The 14984-nt window shown below is 41.0% G+C and overlaps 1 protein-coding gene across 1 annotated transcript; it reads right to left on the bottom strand.

Moving 5' to 3' along the window:
- Window positions 1-575: 575 nt before the first annotated feature.
- On the bottom strand, window positions 576-3371 carry LOC149823494 (protein GRAVITROPIC IN THE LIGHT 1-like). Its single transcript, XM_090020063.1, has one exon. The coding sequence runs from the start codon at window positions 2284-2286 to the stop codon at window positions 847-849; it is 1440 nt and encodes a 479-aa protein (XP_089876189.1). The 5' UTR covers window positions 2287-3371; the 3' UTR covers window positions 576-846.
- Between the last annotated feature and the right edge of the window lie 11613 nt (window positions 3372-14984).

Here is a 14984-nt window from a genome sequence, read left to right as displayed (position 1 = left end):
CACCAGTTCTGAAACAGAATGTAAGTGCTCAGTAACTTAAATCAAAACGTGAAGCAGTAAATCAAAACAGGTGAAGTGCTAATTATTTTTATAAAAAAGCTTCTTAAAACCTAACGATCACAGTCTTCAATCCATAAGCACACACAAACATTAGATGACAGAGATGCAAAAGAAAACAACTCCATCCTTACAAACGATCTAGCTTAGAAATGTTCTTCGGAACTGAAAGCACATGACTTGTTCAGATAAATGAACAGACACGAGCCCAAAGCAGACAACATGGGTTAAAGAAACGAATTGATAATATAGAGAAACAGTACGAAATCACTCCAGAAATAAATCCCAAAGGTTGATCCTATCAGATATAGACATATCATAGCAATTTCATTTACTTTAAGCCAAATGTGAGAAAGGTATCATCCGTGCTATTCATAAACAAAATCCTTCCAGGACAGAAAAAGAAAAGAGAATTAAACAAGAGAATTCCATCTCATATTCCACTTAAGAGAAGCCGATAAAGAAGAGAAGAATAGCAGAGGGAAGAGAAAAAGAGAAAGAAGAAGACACTGATAACCTTACATATATAACCACCTTCTTCCATTTTTAGGTACTAACACTATATTACAGGGAAACGAAAAAAGAAAAAAAGGAAAAAGGAGAAAATAAAAAAGGGTAATAAGAACACAAAAGTTGGCAAATTCCTGATAATAAGACACCCAAAAAGACAAGTACCTTACATGTAATCACCTCCTCTCATTTTTCTTCTTTTCAAGATTCTAACACTATATTACAGGAAAACAAAAGAAGAAAGAAAGGAGAAGGATAACAAGGGCAATAAGAACGCTCTCAGTCGGCTAACTTCATCCCCGACAGATAAACCTTGCATTGGATCACACTCCCCCCAATCTTAAAACCAGGCATCACAGTAAACCCAACTTTTCCGCTGTCATTTTCGTGATCATCGGCAGGGACAACATTTTTCACCACACTCTCCATATAGATCTCAGAAAATTCACTCCCCTTCTTCACCTGAAATATCTCAACCTTGGGCTCAAAGGAGAATGTCAGTCTATGCAAGAGCCACACCGACTTAGCCAGCATCAAGAAAGCCAAGTAGAATGGAGTTCTAGGGTGTCCCCCATTTTCGATATAGTTCCTCTGATCTAAATTGCCAAAGAAGGAGATCTCCATTTTTGAATGCACAACCTCTAGATACTTGTTCCTGCAGAATTTCCCAAAGGCACAGTCTGGATTCTCACTTAACACATCTAATGCATCCATAGCCCTTATCGCGAGGAATTGATGGAAGAATCCCTCTCTTGAGACTGAGTAACCCTCCGATTTCAGAGAGAAGCTCTCTTCATGAAACCCTCCAAACATCCGCCGGCAAACGTAGGACTCAAATGCAAACTTCTTGTGCGCACGCTTAGCGTACACGACCCCTGGCTCGATTGCGCTCGCTGCAGCATCCAGGTCCCAACCAGCCGCTTTCATCATGTTGATCAGCGGCTTCGAGAAGTCGTGGGCAGCCAGGGAGGCCGCTTCTACAGCCTCCACAAAGAGGCCTGGGGTCAACTCCACGGCAAAGAGAGTGTTGTTGGCCTCTTCTTCGTCCTCTGTTCCGGTCTCGATTGCCAATAAACCCTTCCGCTTCAATCTCTTCTCCAGCTTCGCCGTCTTCCGAGTCAGTTCTTCGAACTCACGCCTCAGGTGGAGTATCTCGGAGTCTTTGGCCTGAATCTGGGCCTGGAACTTCTTCACCATGACCTCGTACGTCTTGAGCAGGCTCTGCTGCTCGTGGATCTCGGCAACCAAGCGGGAGTCCTTTGGGAACGACAGGGTACTGCTGAGGGCAGCGCTCTCTCGGTATGAATGCTTCAGCTCGGACAGGTTCTTGAGCTCGGCGATCACGAGCTTATCGGCGGCCTGGATCTTGTCAGGGTCGTATGGAGTATGCGCAGACTGGAGCTGTATGTAAGCCGATTTCAGCGACGAGATGTTCGCGAAGAGCTTGGAGATCAGGGTTTCTAGGGATTCCTGGTTCCGTGCAGTGGCCGACATCGCGTCGTCCACAGGTTGCGGGTGAACTTTCTGATGGACGTTCTCGTCGGTCTCTTTGGAACCGGCGGTGGTGGTGTCGCTGCCGTCCTCGAAGGCGTGACCGTTGGCGTTGGCGTTGTCTTCTGCCAAGGCTCCTATGGACCTCAGCCTGCAAACCCTAGCGAACTTGTGAACGATATCGGAGATGTTCGATGTGGGTTTCGTCCCGTTGACTGAGGCATCCATTCTCTCCCTTCTACAACCCTAGAGAATAAGAGCGTTGGAAAACTTTCTTCGCTAAATTATTTATTTATGCACTTTGGGTTATTTTGCCCCCTTCTTTCCTTGCTGCCGAACTTTCGTTTCCAATGCGCGTTCTTAATGGCCCATTTCATGTGAAAGATGCATAAAGGCATCGCAGAGGCGAGATGGATTATTTCCAGCAACAAAGCACCATGAATCTTCAAAAACTCGATTCGTTTTCACAAAACAAATAAAAAACGAAAGCTCGGGAGAGATGAGGGTACCCTAGGCGGCGGGTGACGGAGAGGATTTGCAACAGATGGCAGCAGAAAAGGAGGATTTTTTCTCCTTTGTTTGGAAGACAAAGAAGTCCGAAACCCTCAGACCCACGGACTCAGGCATGTAGCAGATCACAGATCGCACAGCTAACACCCGCCGGAGATGGAACTTCAACGAAGCGTCGTCGCATATAAGAAAGATTGAAAGAATCCCCCTTCACGACGCGGCTGCCGTTGGAAGGAAACAGCGGAGATCGCGTTTGCCCTGATTTTCCCCCTTCCCTGATCGTCTTTTCCTCTCTCTCTCTCTCTCGATTTGTTTGTTTCTAGAACTTTCTCGCTTCTATCTCGATTCGATTTCCTTTTTTTTTTCTTTTTTCTTTTTTTTGCCCTCCCACCGTTTTAATTTCCTTTTTCTTGTTTCTCCCTACCTTCCCCACGTTTACGCGACCACGAGACCCGGCCCCGCTGATTCTTCTGCTGCGACGCACTGTGCACGCACGGGTTCTGCTTTTGGGAAAAAAAAAAGTTCAGGGTATGCCATATACTGTATACGCACGCTCAAATGATCCTGTGTGTAGTGAACTTCGGCCACCGTGGGCTTTTTTTTGAAATGCAATAGCCTAACACGAAACGACTTGGGATCAAGGGAAATTAGCAACAAAAAGAGAAAAATTTAGAAGATGGATTTCTAAAATCTAAATAGAATTTTTACAATAAAAAAAGAGACCCTCCAGAATCAAGCCGAGGGTGGTGACTTTACTTGTCGGGTGAGAGTGAGAGAAAATTTGAGAGAACAAGGACAAGACTCCGCTCATTGAACCCCCGCTCTCCAAGAATGTAAACGAGCGGCAGGTCCCATACAGTGGTTGGCCTGCTTCAGTAAATCGATGGTGAGGTTCACAAAGAAAATAAAAACATTTTTTTTATGATAGAAAATAAAAACTTTAATTTTCAAGTATATGCCCAACTATTAGTGAAAAGATCAGGTGCAATAGGATTGCACAAATATTTGTGCATTAAGCACCTGATCACCGTTCATCTTGAGGACAGGCCTGTCAGTTGTGGGGCCCAAGGCCTAATGGAGGGCAATAAGGTGCTTAACGCACAAATTTTGTGTCATGTGATTGCATCCGATCCGGACTCCAACTATTCCAGTGTGCTCCCTCCCTTCCAACAGACTGCTGCCTCTGTCCACCTTTGCTAATTAACTAGAGTTCATCATGGTTAGCCTCTCTACCTGTCAGATATCCTATTTGAAAGAAAAAAATAAATAAGTTGCAACACAAATTGCCCGTTGTTTGTGTTATTATATTCAGCTGCTTAATTTCTTAGTGTCTTTTAAATACCTGCTTGACGTTTAAAATGACATTTTCGTCTTTTATTTTTTTTTCCCCTGTAGCACAATTCATCTTGTGCCATTTAAAGTCACATTTTACTCCCTTCGGGCTTTTCCATTGTCTTGTGGTGTTCCGTATCGATGGATAGGAGTCAACGAGATCCACAAAAGTTTGATATAGCTGGAGGCTCATCGACCACAAGAAATGGAGCATCTTTTTGCCCGATTGATGCAAGTGAAACTTGCAAGTAGGGTCGGACGATCTACGCTCACCTTACGCTAATCTAAGATGTAACAAAATTTAAAGAATCAATAGAAATTTTTAAAAACTTAATATTCATTAATTAATTTTCTCTACAACAATGAGTTTTTATAGGAAAAAAAACAAAACCCTAATTCTATTAGGAATTCAAGATGGATCCAATCTCTTAATAAAAAACCAAAAACACATGAAAACTGAATATCCAAATTACATATAAAGAAAAAAAAGAAAAAAAGAAAATAGGTCTTTAACCCAGTCACATCTTGCTTCTACCCTGTATCACTCTCCACGAGTAGAAAATGACTCGTCCTCGAGTTTGAATCTTCCATTTATGCCTTCTCCAATTTTTCTTGACCAATAAAAACCATTGAACAAGCACCAATTCTTGGGCATAGAGATTTGTTATAACGTGAATTAAGGGGTTTTGGCAATGGTGGGTTCTGATATATAAAAGATCCAAGTAGAAGAAGTATGTTAACCCTATTGACGAAAGGTAGCGTGGTTTGCCTAGTGGGTATCTAATGTTGGCTTTGGGTTGGGTCCATCCTTATTGGGGTGGCCCACCTTTAGGGTTGGTAAACGAGCTGAACGACCCCAGCCTGGCCTATTCAGGCTCGCCTCATTTTACCATTTAAGTCATCTCGAGCTCGGACGTGTTCATAGCTAGGCAAGCCGAGCTTAAGTCAACTGACCCGAGCTACGAGCTGGCTCATTAAAATAAAAAACCATGTATTTACAATGACAACATGAGCTAAACCATGCAGAGAACCACGAGTTGCTTGTAGCTCATTTTTTGTTAACGAATTGCTTGTAGCTCGGCTCTCTAGCTACGTGAACTGAACATGAACGAGCAGATGGTGAGCCAAACCACGAGCGACTCAGCTTGTTTCTGATAGGACTTTGATCTTGGGATCGGTGCCCTGTCAGATTTCTCAAAAACCGTGAAGAGCTTGGGCCATCGTTGATACATTCGTGAGGACCGAGAAATCATGTATACCATGATCGAAGCGATAAACATGTCATTGACGATAGGAGGCTATGGGTTCAACAAAAGAAAGATCTTCAATCCCAATGATTGTACCCTCAAAGAAATGAAAAAGTTACAGAAATGGAAAGAGTGATCTCGAGGAGGAAAATTCTCCAAAAACATTCAAGATGATTCATTTTGGGGTTAGGTCTCCAATATATAGTTCAGGGGCAGATCAGGTCCAGTGTAGATTTGATCCAATACAAACGAAAGCAAATACGAATAAAATGTGGATTGGTCCAAGATGGATCCAACCTCAAACAAACCAAACCAAAGTAACAAGTTCAAAACCCATCCAAACACTCGACCCGGATATACATATGTCCAAACAAAAAGAAATGGTTCTGATTGATCTAAACCGAAAAAGAACATGATCCATAGTTATTCGTAACAATTCTCCACCCTTGAAAATACGCCTTGTACTCAAGGCGCACGTCTGGGTAACACTACAACAATTTGTCCTCAACCTCCCAGGTCACCTCACCCACTCCGCTCCTACTCCACTGGATCAGTACCTCTATTATGACTGATTTGTCTACTTGTTTGTGTTTCTTCTCAAGTGCGCGCAGTGGCTGGACTTTGTTGCTCTCCTTAGAACCCAACGCCCAGCTTGACCTCGAGTCTAGTCCGCTTTTATTTCTTCTAGCTTCACTTGACTTCTAAGAGCAATCAAGGAGACATAATCTTCAATGGGTGTGGATCAATCAAAAATTGATTCAAAGAGGGCAGTAGAAGGATGCATTTTTTTTATGATCCAAGTAAAGAGAGTGGCCAGTTCAAATGGATCTGTTTGTAATATATGATACAAGGTAAAAAGATTCAATTGTAAATGCTTTTGAATTCAATTGGGTTTAAGTGGATCTAGATGTTTTATAACTATATCCAAGTCCCTAATGGGTTTTAGAGTAGGACCTAGGTCAAATGGGAAGGTTAAACTTTGAATGTGGGTCAGTTTTATAGATGGTTTGTGTAATTTTTATGAATTTTTATAAATAGTTAAATAAGATATAATAAAAATTTTGAGGCATATTTTATGATTTCCAGGATACCGTTGCGTTTATATCAAAATTGTGAAGAAAACAATGTTTCATCAAAATCACAACTAAAATGATTTTGAAGCGTGCTCAACATGTTGCAAGGAATCAAAGGAGTCGACCCTTACCCTCAGTTCGTGAGAGCCTACCCCTACTAGGTTATGAGACCCATGAGAGTCAACCCTCCCGGACGTTTTGTGTTAAGAAACCTAGCCAACCACCCCCCTCCCCCCCTTTCCACCATTTTGCTTAAACCCCTGAGGGTTTTGTGTTTTTATTATCATCAAACCCCTACTACCAAAGTACATTCACAAGATGGCATGGGAAGGTCTGTGAACATAGAGAAGTCTGTGAAATGAAAATTTTGTCTGATTAAATACACGGCTCTCACTGGTATTAATTACTGTTTCTACAAAAAATAGGTCGAAAAGCCCCTCGTTTTCTGTTGTTTCCCTATTAAAGGAAGGGGTGAGGGGGGGAATTGTCTCCCTGAAATTCGAATAAAGCCCAATACTAAGTCAAGAGAGATACAGAGAATTGTAGCCTAAAACGAGGAAACGCCCTTTGATTTAATCATTTTTTTTAATAGAAAACGAAAAAGAAAGGGCGTACCTTATTCTGCAGCCAGATGAATGATTTTGGCCAGGTCAAATCGGAATTACTGGCGATCTGCAGCAAAGTCGTTGGAGGGTGGTGAGTGAGATGTAACCCTTACCCCGTTTTTTGCTCCAACTGTCCCCCCTCTCCCCACCTTCCCTCTCTTGCGGATTTCCTGTTCAGTGTAACCTTTGCTTTTCTTCCAATCTGACTCTCTCTCTCTCTACTCTTTTTAAGTGGTTATGAGCAATGTTGTCTGTATCGATATCGGTCTGGAATCGATTTGGCCAACGATTCAGGTGAATCCAACCGATACCCATACCGATTCTCAAGTGAATCATTCTGAATCGATTAAAAAATAATTACAAAATATTTTGTATCAATCAGAACGTGACATGTGTTAAAACCATTACAATAATATTTAATACTTCAAAGCATTTTTTTCATTTATTAAAAATAATGTATTCAGGTTAGTTTCCTATTGATTTTCTGCCAATACTCAGGTGAAAACGTTGGTTCTGAGGAGAGGGTTGTGTATGTTCGCCCCCCGATGATTCACTGAATCCCACGTCTGTGTTCGGGGGATCGAATGAGCGCCACGTATTCATGCACATGGGGCTCGTATTCCCGTGTATGTTGACATAACTTTGCATCGGACTCTGGTGCTGTTGCAAAGACTTAATCACCCTTACTTGCTTTTCTTGCCCTTAAATGACGGTTCGAGGAAATGACAAAAATATCCTCCATTCAAAAGTTGTGAAACGACGGGTGGGGAAAAGGACAAAAAGTCCTCCTTTCAGAAAGTTTGATGTTAACCATTTAAAGTGGAGACGTTCGCCTGCGCCATCTGCTGTAACAGTGCTCCCATTATCAACGTTCCAGTGTTACAAAATATTCCAGTGTCTTCTCTTCATTACTGCTGTCGTTAGGCATCATGGAAGAAAGCAATGATTCACAAACATTCCAACCAGTGCCATCAAGGCACAGTGAGTAGCTTTTCATCTCATCATGCTATCGATGAAGAAGGCATGTCGTCTTGTGTGCCATTAAGGCATTGTTTGGTTATTGCAGGTAGATCTTGTTATTACGAAGGTTGGAAACTTATCGATATTTGTAAGACGCTGGGACCTGTTGACAAGAACGCTTGTTTGCAGATGCTAGGAAGGGCCTCTACCCCATCAGGTATCCTACAGTCACTCATCATATGCATTGTATCTCAAACCGCTGTATTAGTAACAGACTCTCGTTTTTGTGAGATACATTTTTGTTAGTTAATATCGATTTGTTTGCTATTATGTTCAAGTTCTTCCTTATCGATTTGTAATTTATTGTGCGATATATTTATCGACCTTTTAGATAGTATGTTTTTGTATCGTCGAGTTATAAGTTATAAAAACTGAACTGCCGTATCGATTTTCAATATCTGACAAATCGCTATACATATCGTTTTGTAAGATATTATATGTTTTGTAATATGTATTTGTAAGATATTTGTACACAGACTTTGAAAACGTTTGGGTGCAGAAACACATCTTGACACGCATGGCGGGGCGATTTTCGCATGCATATCGTTGCTCTCTCAACGACTTCTATTGAACTCGCTTTAGAGCCTCGTGGATATTATGAGAGCATTATCGTCAACACACATGTACGACATGTTTATTTTATTGGCATGGTAAGCGACACGTCGATGCTCAGCACAAGCAAACATCAAACCGCACTTGCTTTGATACTTTCATTCATTAAATCGTTGCTTTGACTTGCGTAACCCTAGTGGTATCCGTTCTTATATGCATCCTGATTAAATCGTAGTAAACCTATGTCGCTTGCTAACGGAAATTGATATATTACTTACAAAACATTCCACTGTCTTCTTTTATTTGTCGTTGTTGTTAGGCATTAAGGAAGAAAGCAATGATGCACAAACATTCCAACCAGTTCTATCAAGGCGGCGTGAGTAGCTTCCCAGCATCATGCTATCGATGAAGAAGGCATGTCGTCTTGTGTGTCATTAAGGCTTTGTTTGGTTATTTCAGGTAGATCTTGTTCTTACGAAGGTTGGAAACTTATCGATATTTGTAAGACGCTGGGACCTGTTGACAGGAATGCTTGTTTGCAGATGCTAGGAAGGGCCTCTACCCCATCAGGTATCCTACATTCACTCATCATATGCATTGTATCTCAAACCGCTATATTAGTAACAGACTCTCATTTTTGTGAGATAATATCGACTTGTTTGCCATGTTACTGCAAACACAAATTGATATATTGCTTAAAACATTATTGAGCTTATCATCAGGTTGTAATAAAGACGATTTAGCTCAATCAATAGAAAGATCTAGAGAATTGAATATCTATGCTTATGACCCAACTGAAGAATTGAATATCTGCACTGACGATGCACATGAAAAGAAGGGTGCAGGCATTAGACCCACTATTGACTTGAATGTTCCAGTGGAAGAAATGCAATTCAATGATGAGGTAGACTACCATGACAGCGCACATAATAAAAGTGTATGCACCGGGAATGTACACGGAAGTACACCTGACTTCAATGTTCCAGGAGAAGAAATGCAATTCAATAATGATCCTCATTTTGATGCCAGTACACTTAATAAAACCATAGGAACTGGGAATGTACATGGAATTGCACTTGACTATGTTCCTGTAGAAGGAATGCATTTTAATAACGAAGAAGATGCATATAAATTTTACAATGATTATGCCTTAAAAGTTGGCTTCAGTGTGAGAAGGTTTTTTTGGTCAAAAAATGCACAGGGTGTCTTGGTTAGAAAGACATATGTCTGTTTCAAGCAAGGTTGGAAGAAATCAATGGGAAATCCAACTAGAAGCACGCCAGAATCAAGATGTGGATGTCAGGCGAGATTGGTTTTGAGAAGACATCTGAATGGAAAATTTGTTGTGCGTACTTTAATCAGTGATCATAATCATGATTTATCTGCATCATTTATGACTCCTATGCTAAGGTCACATCGTAAAGTAACTGTAGCTCATGCTGCAATGGCTGAAATAGCCGATAGCGCCGGCATTGCACCAAGGAAGACATACAATTTGTTTACCCGCATTGATGGTGGTCGCGAAAATGTGCCATTCACACCTTTGGATCTTAGAAACCACTTGAGCAGGAAGAGGACATATAACATGAAGAACAGAGAAATATGTTGTTTGGTTCGTTACTTACAGAATAAATCAAGTAATGAACATGGTTTCTTTAGTGCAATGCAAGTGGACTCAGATGGACATGCCGTGAATATGTTTTGGTCAGATTCAAGGTCTAGATTAGATTATGAATGCTTCAATGATGTGCTTGTGTTTGATACTACAGTAAAGATTAACACTGAACAGTGGCCATTTGCGTAGTTTGTGGGAGTGAACCATCACGCACAGAGTTGTATATTAGGCGGTGCTTTTGTGTATGACCAGACCAAGGAAACCTTTGAGTGGTTGTTCAGAGTATTTACACAGGCAATGAACGGGAAGCATTCTGAAACTATACTTACAGATGGTGATCACGCAATTGCGGCTGCAGTGCTTCATGTGTGGCCAGATGCACATCATCGCCTGTGTTTGTGGCATATCTTTCAAAATGCAGCAAAGAACATAGGACACATATTTAATCAGAATACAGGGTTTGACAAACATTTTACAAGGTGTGTACTTCATAGTGTAGACGAGGTCACCTTTAAGTCAGATTGGGACAAAATGATTAAGACATACGACCTCGCTGACTGTCTGTGGTTACAAAATTTATATACAGAAAAAGAGAAGTGGGCATTGGCATATGGAAGACAATACTTTTGTGCAGGTATGATAAGCACACAAAGAGCCGAATCTATGCATGCCACGCTGAAGAAAACCCTGTATTCATGTTTAACAATGTTTCGTTTCATGGAACAATATAAATTATTTGTAGATGGTCTAAGACAGAATGAGCTTGAACAAGACGTAAAATGCTTCAATACACGACCTCTAACTTTTGGCATGAAAATATTGATGCGACCTGCAGCTCTGTATACACTAACTGTATTTGAATGGATCAAGAAAGAGGTGTTGCATGTCATGAATTGCAGAATAGAAGAACTGGTGCAAACCGAGAATATGCACAAATACCATATTTTTTGTCAGGGCGAAAAGCATCAGGAAAGGCAAGAAGCGCATGTCACGTACAATGTCGACAACGGAAGGGTAGAATGTTCGTGCAAAATGTATGAATTCAAAGGTATCCTATGTTGTCATGCATTAAAGGCACTCAATCAAGAGAAGATACAAGAAATACCTGAGTCTTACGTAATGCGAAGATGGACGAGACGCGCGAAGATTGAAATGCTCGTTATGGACAATGCAAGTAAATCTGGTGTTGACGAAAAGTGCCACATAGCCTCCCGTTACCAACAACTGTGTAGGTCATTCATGCATGTTGCTGATTTGGCATCGAGAAGCGAAGAAGGCTATGCATGTGCGAGAAAAGCTGCAACGGAGTTACTTGAAAACGTGGAGTTAATTCACATTAAGTCTTTTGCAGCGAATGAATACCAGCCGAAGATAATGGGATCGAACAACGTAGGTCAAAATCATGTCTCGCTTGACACTCCCGAGAAGTTGCGCCGAAGCGTAAACATTATCTTCAACAAGTCAGTAGTGAACGTTGTTGATTATGATGGACATATTCATGAAGCAAAGGGTATCAAAAGAAAACCTGCCTCTGATCGCAGTCGTCGGAGGGCAAAGGGTGCACTAGAATTGGTTGGCAAGAAAAGGACTAAGAAACAACCAACCTATAATAAAAAACAACAAAGCCCTTCGAATGAACAGGTATGTAAAGCATTATATTGCTTCCCATTGCGTGAAGCTTGTAAAATAGTTAACTCGTGTAATGTCCATCATGCAGCAATACCCTGCAGAAGTACCGGCAAACGTTCAAACCTACATTCCTCCCGACCAGATTTCCGGCAACGAGCGCTACAGTTTTACAAGGCTTTTGGTATGTAATCGATGTTGCGAGGAGGTAGACATTTCTTGTGAAACTTAATTCAGTGTCTAATATTTTCTCTTTCATGACAGGCTACGATGCAGTCGACAGATAGGTTTGGGACACAGGAATCTCGTGTGGGCTATTAACTTAGTTGGCATGCCTCTTTGCATGACCCGATCTCCACAATGCCGGATTTTTTGAGAGTTTATAGTCGTTTGTCATTGACGACTTGCGGTTCGTGGTTGAATTTGTTCAAATCGATAGATAGCGGGTTTTTGCTTCTGCAGGAAGGCGATTGATGACATCGGTGTATGGCGATTTGTGGTTATCGTTGAATAGCGATATGTGGCATCGCAGAGTAGAACGTTGTTGATTATTGTTGGACTGTCAATCTTAGCGTGATGCGAAGGATTGTTCAAGTGTGCTGCGATGTGTGGCATCGCAGCGTAGGACTGTCAATCACTGTGCTGCGATGCCACAGATCGCTATTCAACGATAACCACAAATCGCCATACACCTCCTGTGAACTTCTTCTCCAGCAAATCTTTCGCGTTCCCGACACCTCCACTTGCCTTTTGAAATCATTATTGTTATCTTGTGAAAAGTTGTATCCATATATTATAAATAAAAGGCTACTCAATGTGTATTTTCCAACGGATACCCATAAATGTTTGAGTTGTCGTACAATATTCATTGATCATGTTGGTTGAGCAGTACATCTTTTAGGTCATAAATAGTCGCACAAGCACTGGAAGGTGTGTTTGTCTTCTACTTCGTGAACCAGCTACAACCAAACCGACGGTTCCTTCATAAACCTGGAGATCCGCCCTCGAACATAGAAAATTATAGTCGGTGAGGCAGATGAAGACAGCTACACGACCAACAATGGCGAATCCTGGGTATATTGTCTACACATAGTCTACATGTTTAGCAAAATCCGTCTCTTTCATGCATTTTTTGCGATTTGTTTTTGTGTACTATATAATGTAATTTAAATATCGGTCGTTGCAATGTCCGCATTCATTTCAGTCGAACATCCACCGACGAAGTTGGGCGAAAACTTAGTCAATCACTCCTGGAGGACATCAACCGAATGCGCAGTGAATTCGCACAATGCAACATGATCAGTAATTTTGTTAGTATTAAACTAGTAGTAGTTGTCTATAAACGTAAGCCATGTGTACGTATGATCAATACAACACCATATTTGCTGCAAACAGACTATATCCGATTTCGTAAATTATATTAAAAGCAACGCACCAAGCCAGACTGTGAGCGTCGTCAGCCCATATTTCATGGTATATCGATTGTATTTTATGTTGCTTTTCATTATTGATTTAGTCCAATTGATTCGTATGTTAACGTTGGTGTTAGCAATGTTTCTTTCGGTTTGCAGACTATATTACGCCGTTTGCCATACTCCAGTGGATTTCAAGACGGCAAACCTTATTGGGTTAACGGTAATCACTGCAGAGACCTTATGACAAGTGAAAAGGTAAGCAAACAAACCTACAGTGCAATATTACAGCGTGACAGTGGTAACAACATTTTTTCGATCTATTTGCAGATACTGATTCCTACACTCTGGCAGTCTGAAAAGCATTGGGTCTTATACGTGATGGATTTACGCGAAAAACAACTATGGTGTTACAATTCGTTGGAAGTTGACAGTGGTTTACGGCTAGACATTTCCCATCTCGTAAGATTCCATCTATATGAGTATCGTGTAGTGTACTGGGGTCATGAATTTACTTTCGGTCGCATTATTCTCAGATCGGTTTCCTCATAGCCATTTTGGGAGTCGATGTCAGCGAGTGGATCTATCGCACGGCATACCATGCTCCTTTACAAGATAATGGCGTTGATTGCGGCATATTTGTAATGAAGTACATTGAAGCGATATACAATGGTGCAGAACCCTGTTTCAACGCTGTATGCCATTCCTTGGCCTCTGTTATTGGCAATTAAGGGCATGTCTATTGCTTCTAGTTTACAATCTGTTTTTGCAGGTTGATATACCCAGATTCCGCGAAGAACTCTGCAAAAAGTTGACGTCCTTTCTAATTTCGGAGGAGAAACTGACGGAGGCGAGGTCTAAAAGGCTTGTAATTGATAAAAGATGTGCGCTCAACCCGCGTGATTGACAGTCACACGGTGAGACTGCGATGTGTGCAATGAACAAAGACTTCTAATGTTCGAAATGATAATATTCAACATCGCTATGAAATGTTGTATGCTTAAACATCGCTTTAATGTCGCGTTCTTATTTTACGAATAGTACAAAGCGATACGCTTGGTGGTCTAACGTCAAACTACACTGCTACGACCATGAAAACCTGTGCCAGCATTTGAAATTTGCTTGAATTTTAAACGACAGTTTCTTCAATTATGATCTTACAGACCTATGAAAAAGGTATAGACGGATACGACAACTGCGTCGAAGCCGCCTATGCACTCGATTCAAGAATAAGTCGTGTATGCAGGAATTGTCGATTATGTCGGTTCCTTATTCGCGAAGCAAAGTGGAACTGTGTGTTGTGTCATTCAAATATTAATGAAATGTCCTATCACCCTCCGTCAGTTTTTGAGTATATACGTCAGTTTCATTAAACCAAAAGCAAATCTTAAATAAAAAAGCACTCCGCATTAATGAAAACAATGTCATGCCATAGGGCTATTCTGAATGGTAGTCAATGTGATTGGACCGAATCTTTGGGTCTCAAATAAATCCACAAGTACGTCTAAAGCAATCGCCTTAGGTGTACATTACCGTCGGTTCATCAATACAGCAATTTCTAAGAACAAACCTTTCTTATTGATAAGTTCACGTAATGCGATATTTAGAAATATCTTTCGCCAGAGAAAAATATGCTGGTCGTACTTGTGCTGGTCGAAAGCACCAGCAACCCAACACAATATGCTGGTCGAAACAGAGAAAAACTACAGAAAATGGGTTACCATCTGAACTAGGAACCCAAATCTATCATCAAAATTGCACCCAAACACCCAAATAGCCCTTCAAATCAGTCCCAATCTATCACACACCAAAAAATGACAAGATTACAATTGATTTGGGCAAACAAAACCCACTGATAGCATCACAATCACAAACTTTTTGCATTTAGGGTACTGTTCATCAGTTTTTTCAGAAAATACAAGAAAATTCACTAA

This window comes from Nuphar pumila, chromosome 10 (genome assembly GCF_984573655.1).
Source record: "Nuphar pumila chromosome 10, dmNupPumi1.hap1.1, whole genome shotgun sequence".
Lineage (NCBI taxonomy): Eukaryota > Viridiplantae > Streptophyta > Magnoliopsida > Nymphaeales > Nymphaeaceae > Nuphar > Nuphar pumila.
This window is presented reverse-complemented; position numbering and strand designations above follow the sequence as displayed.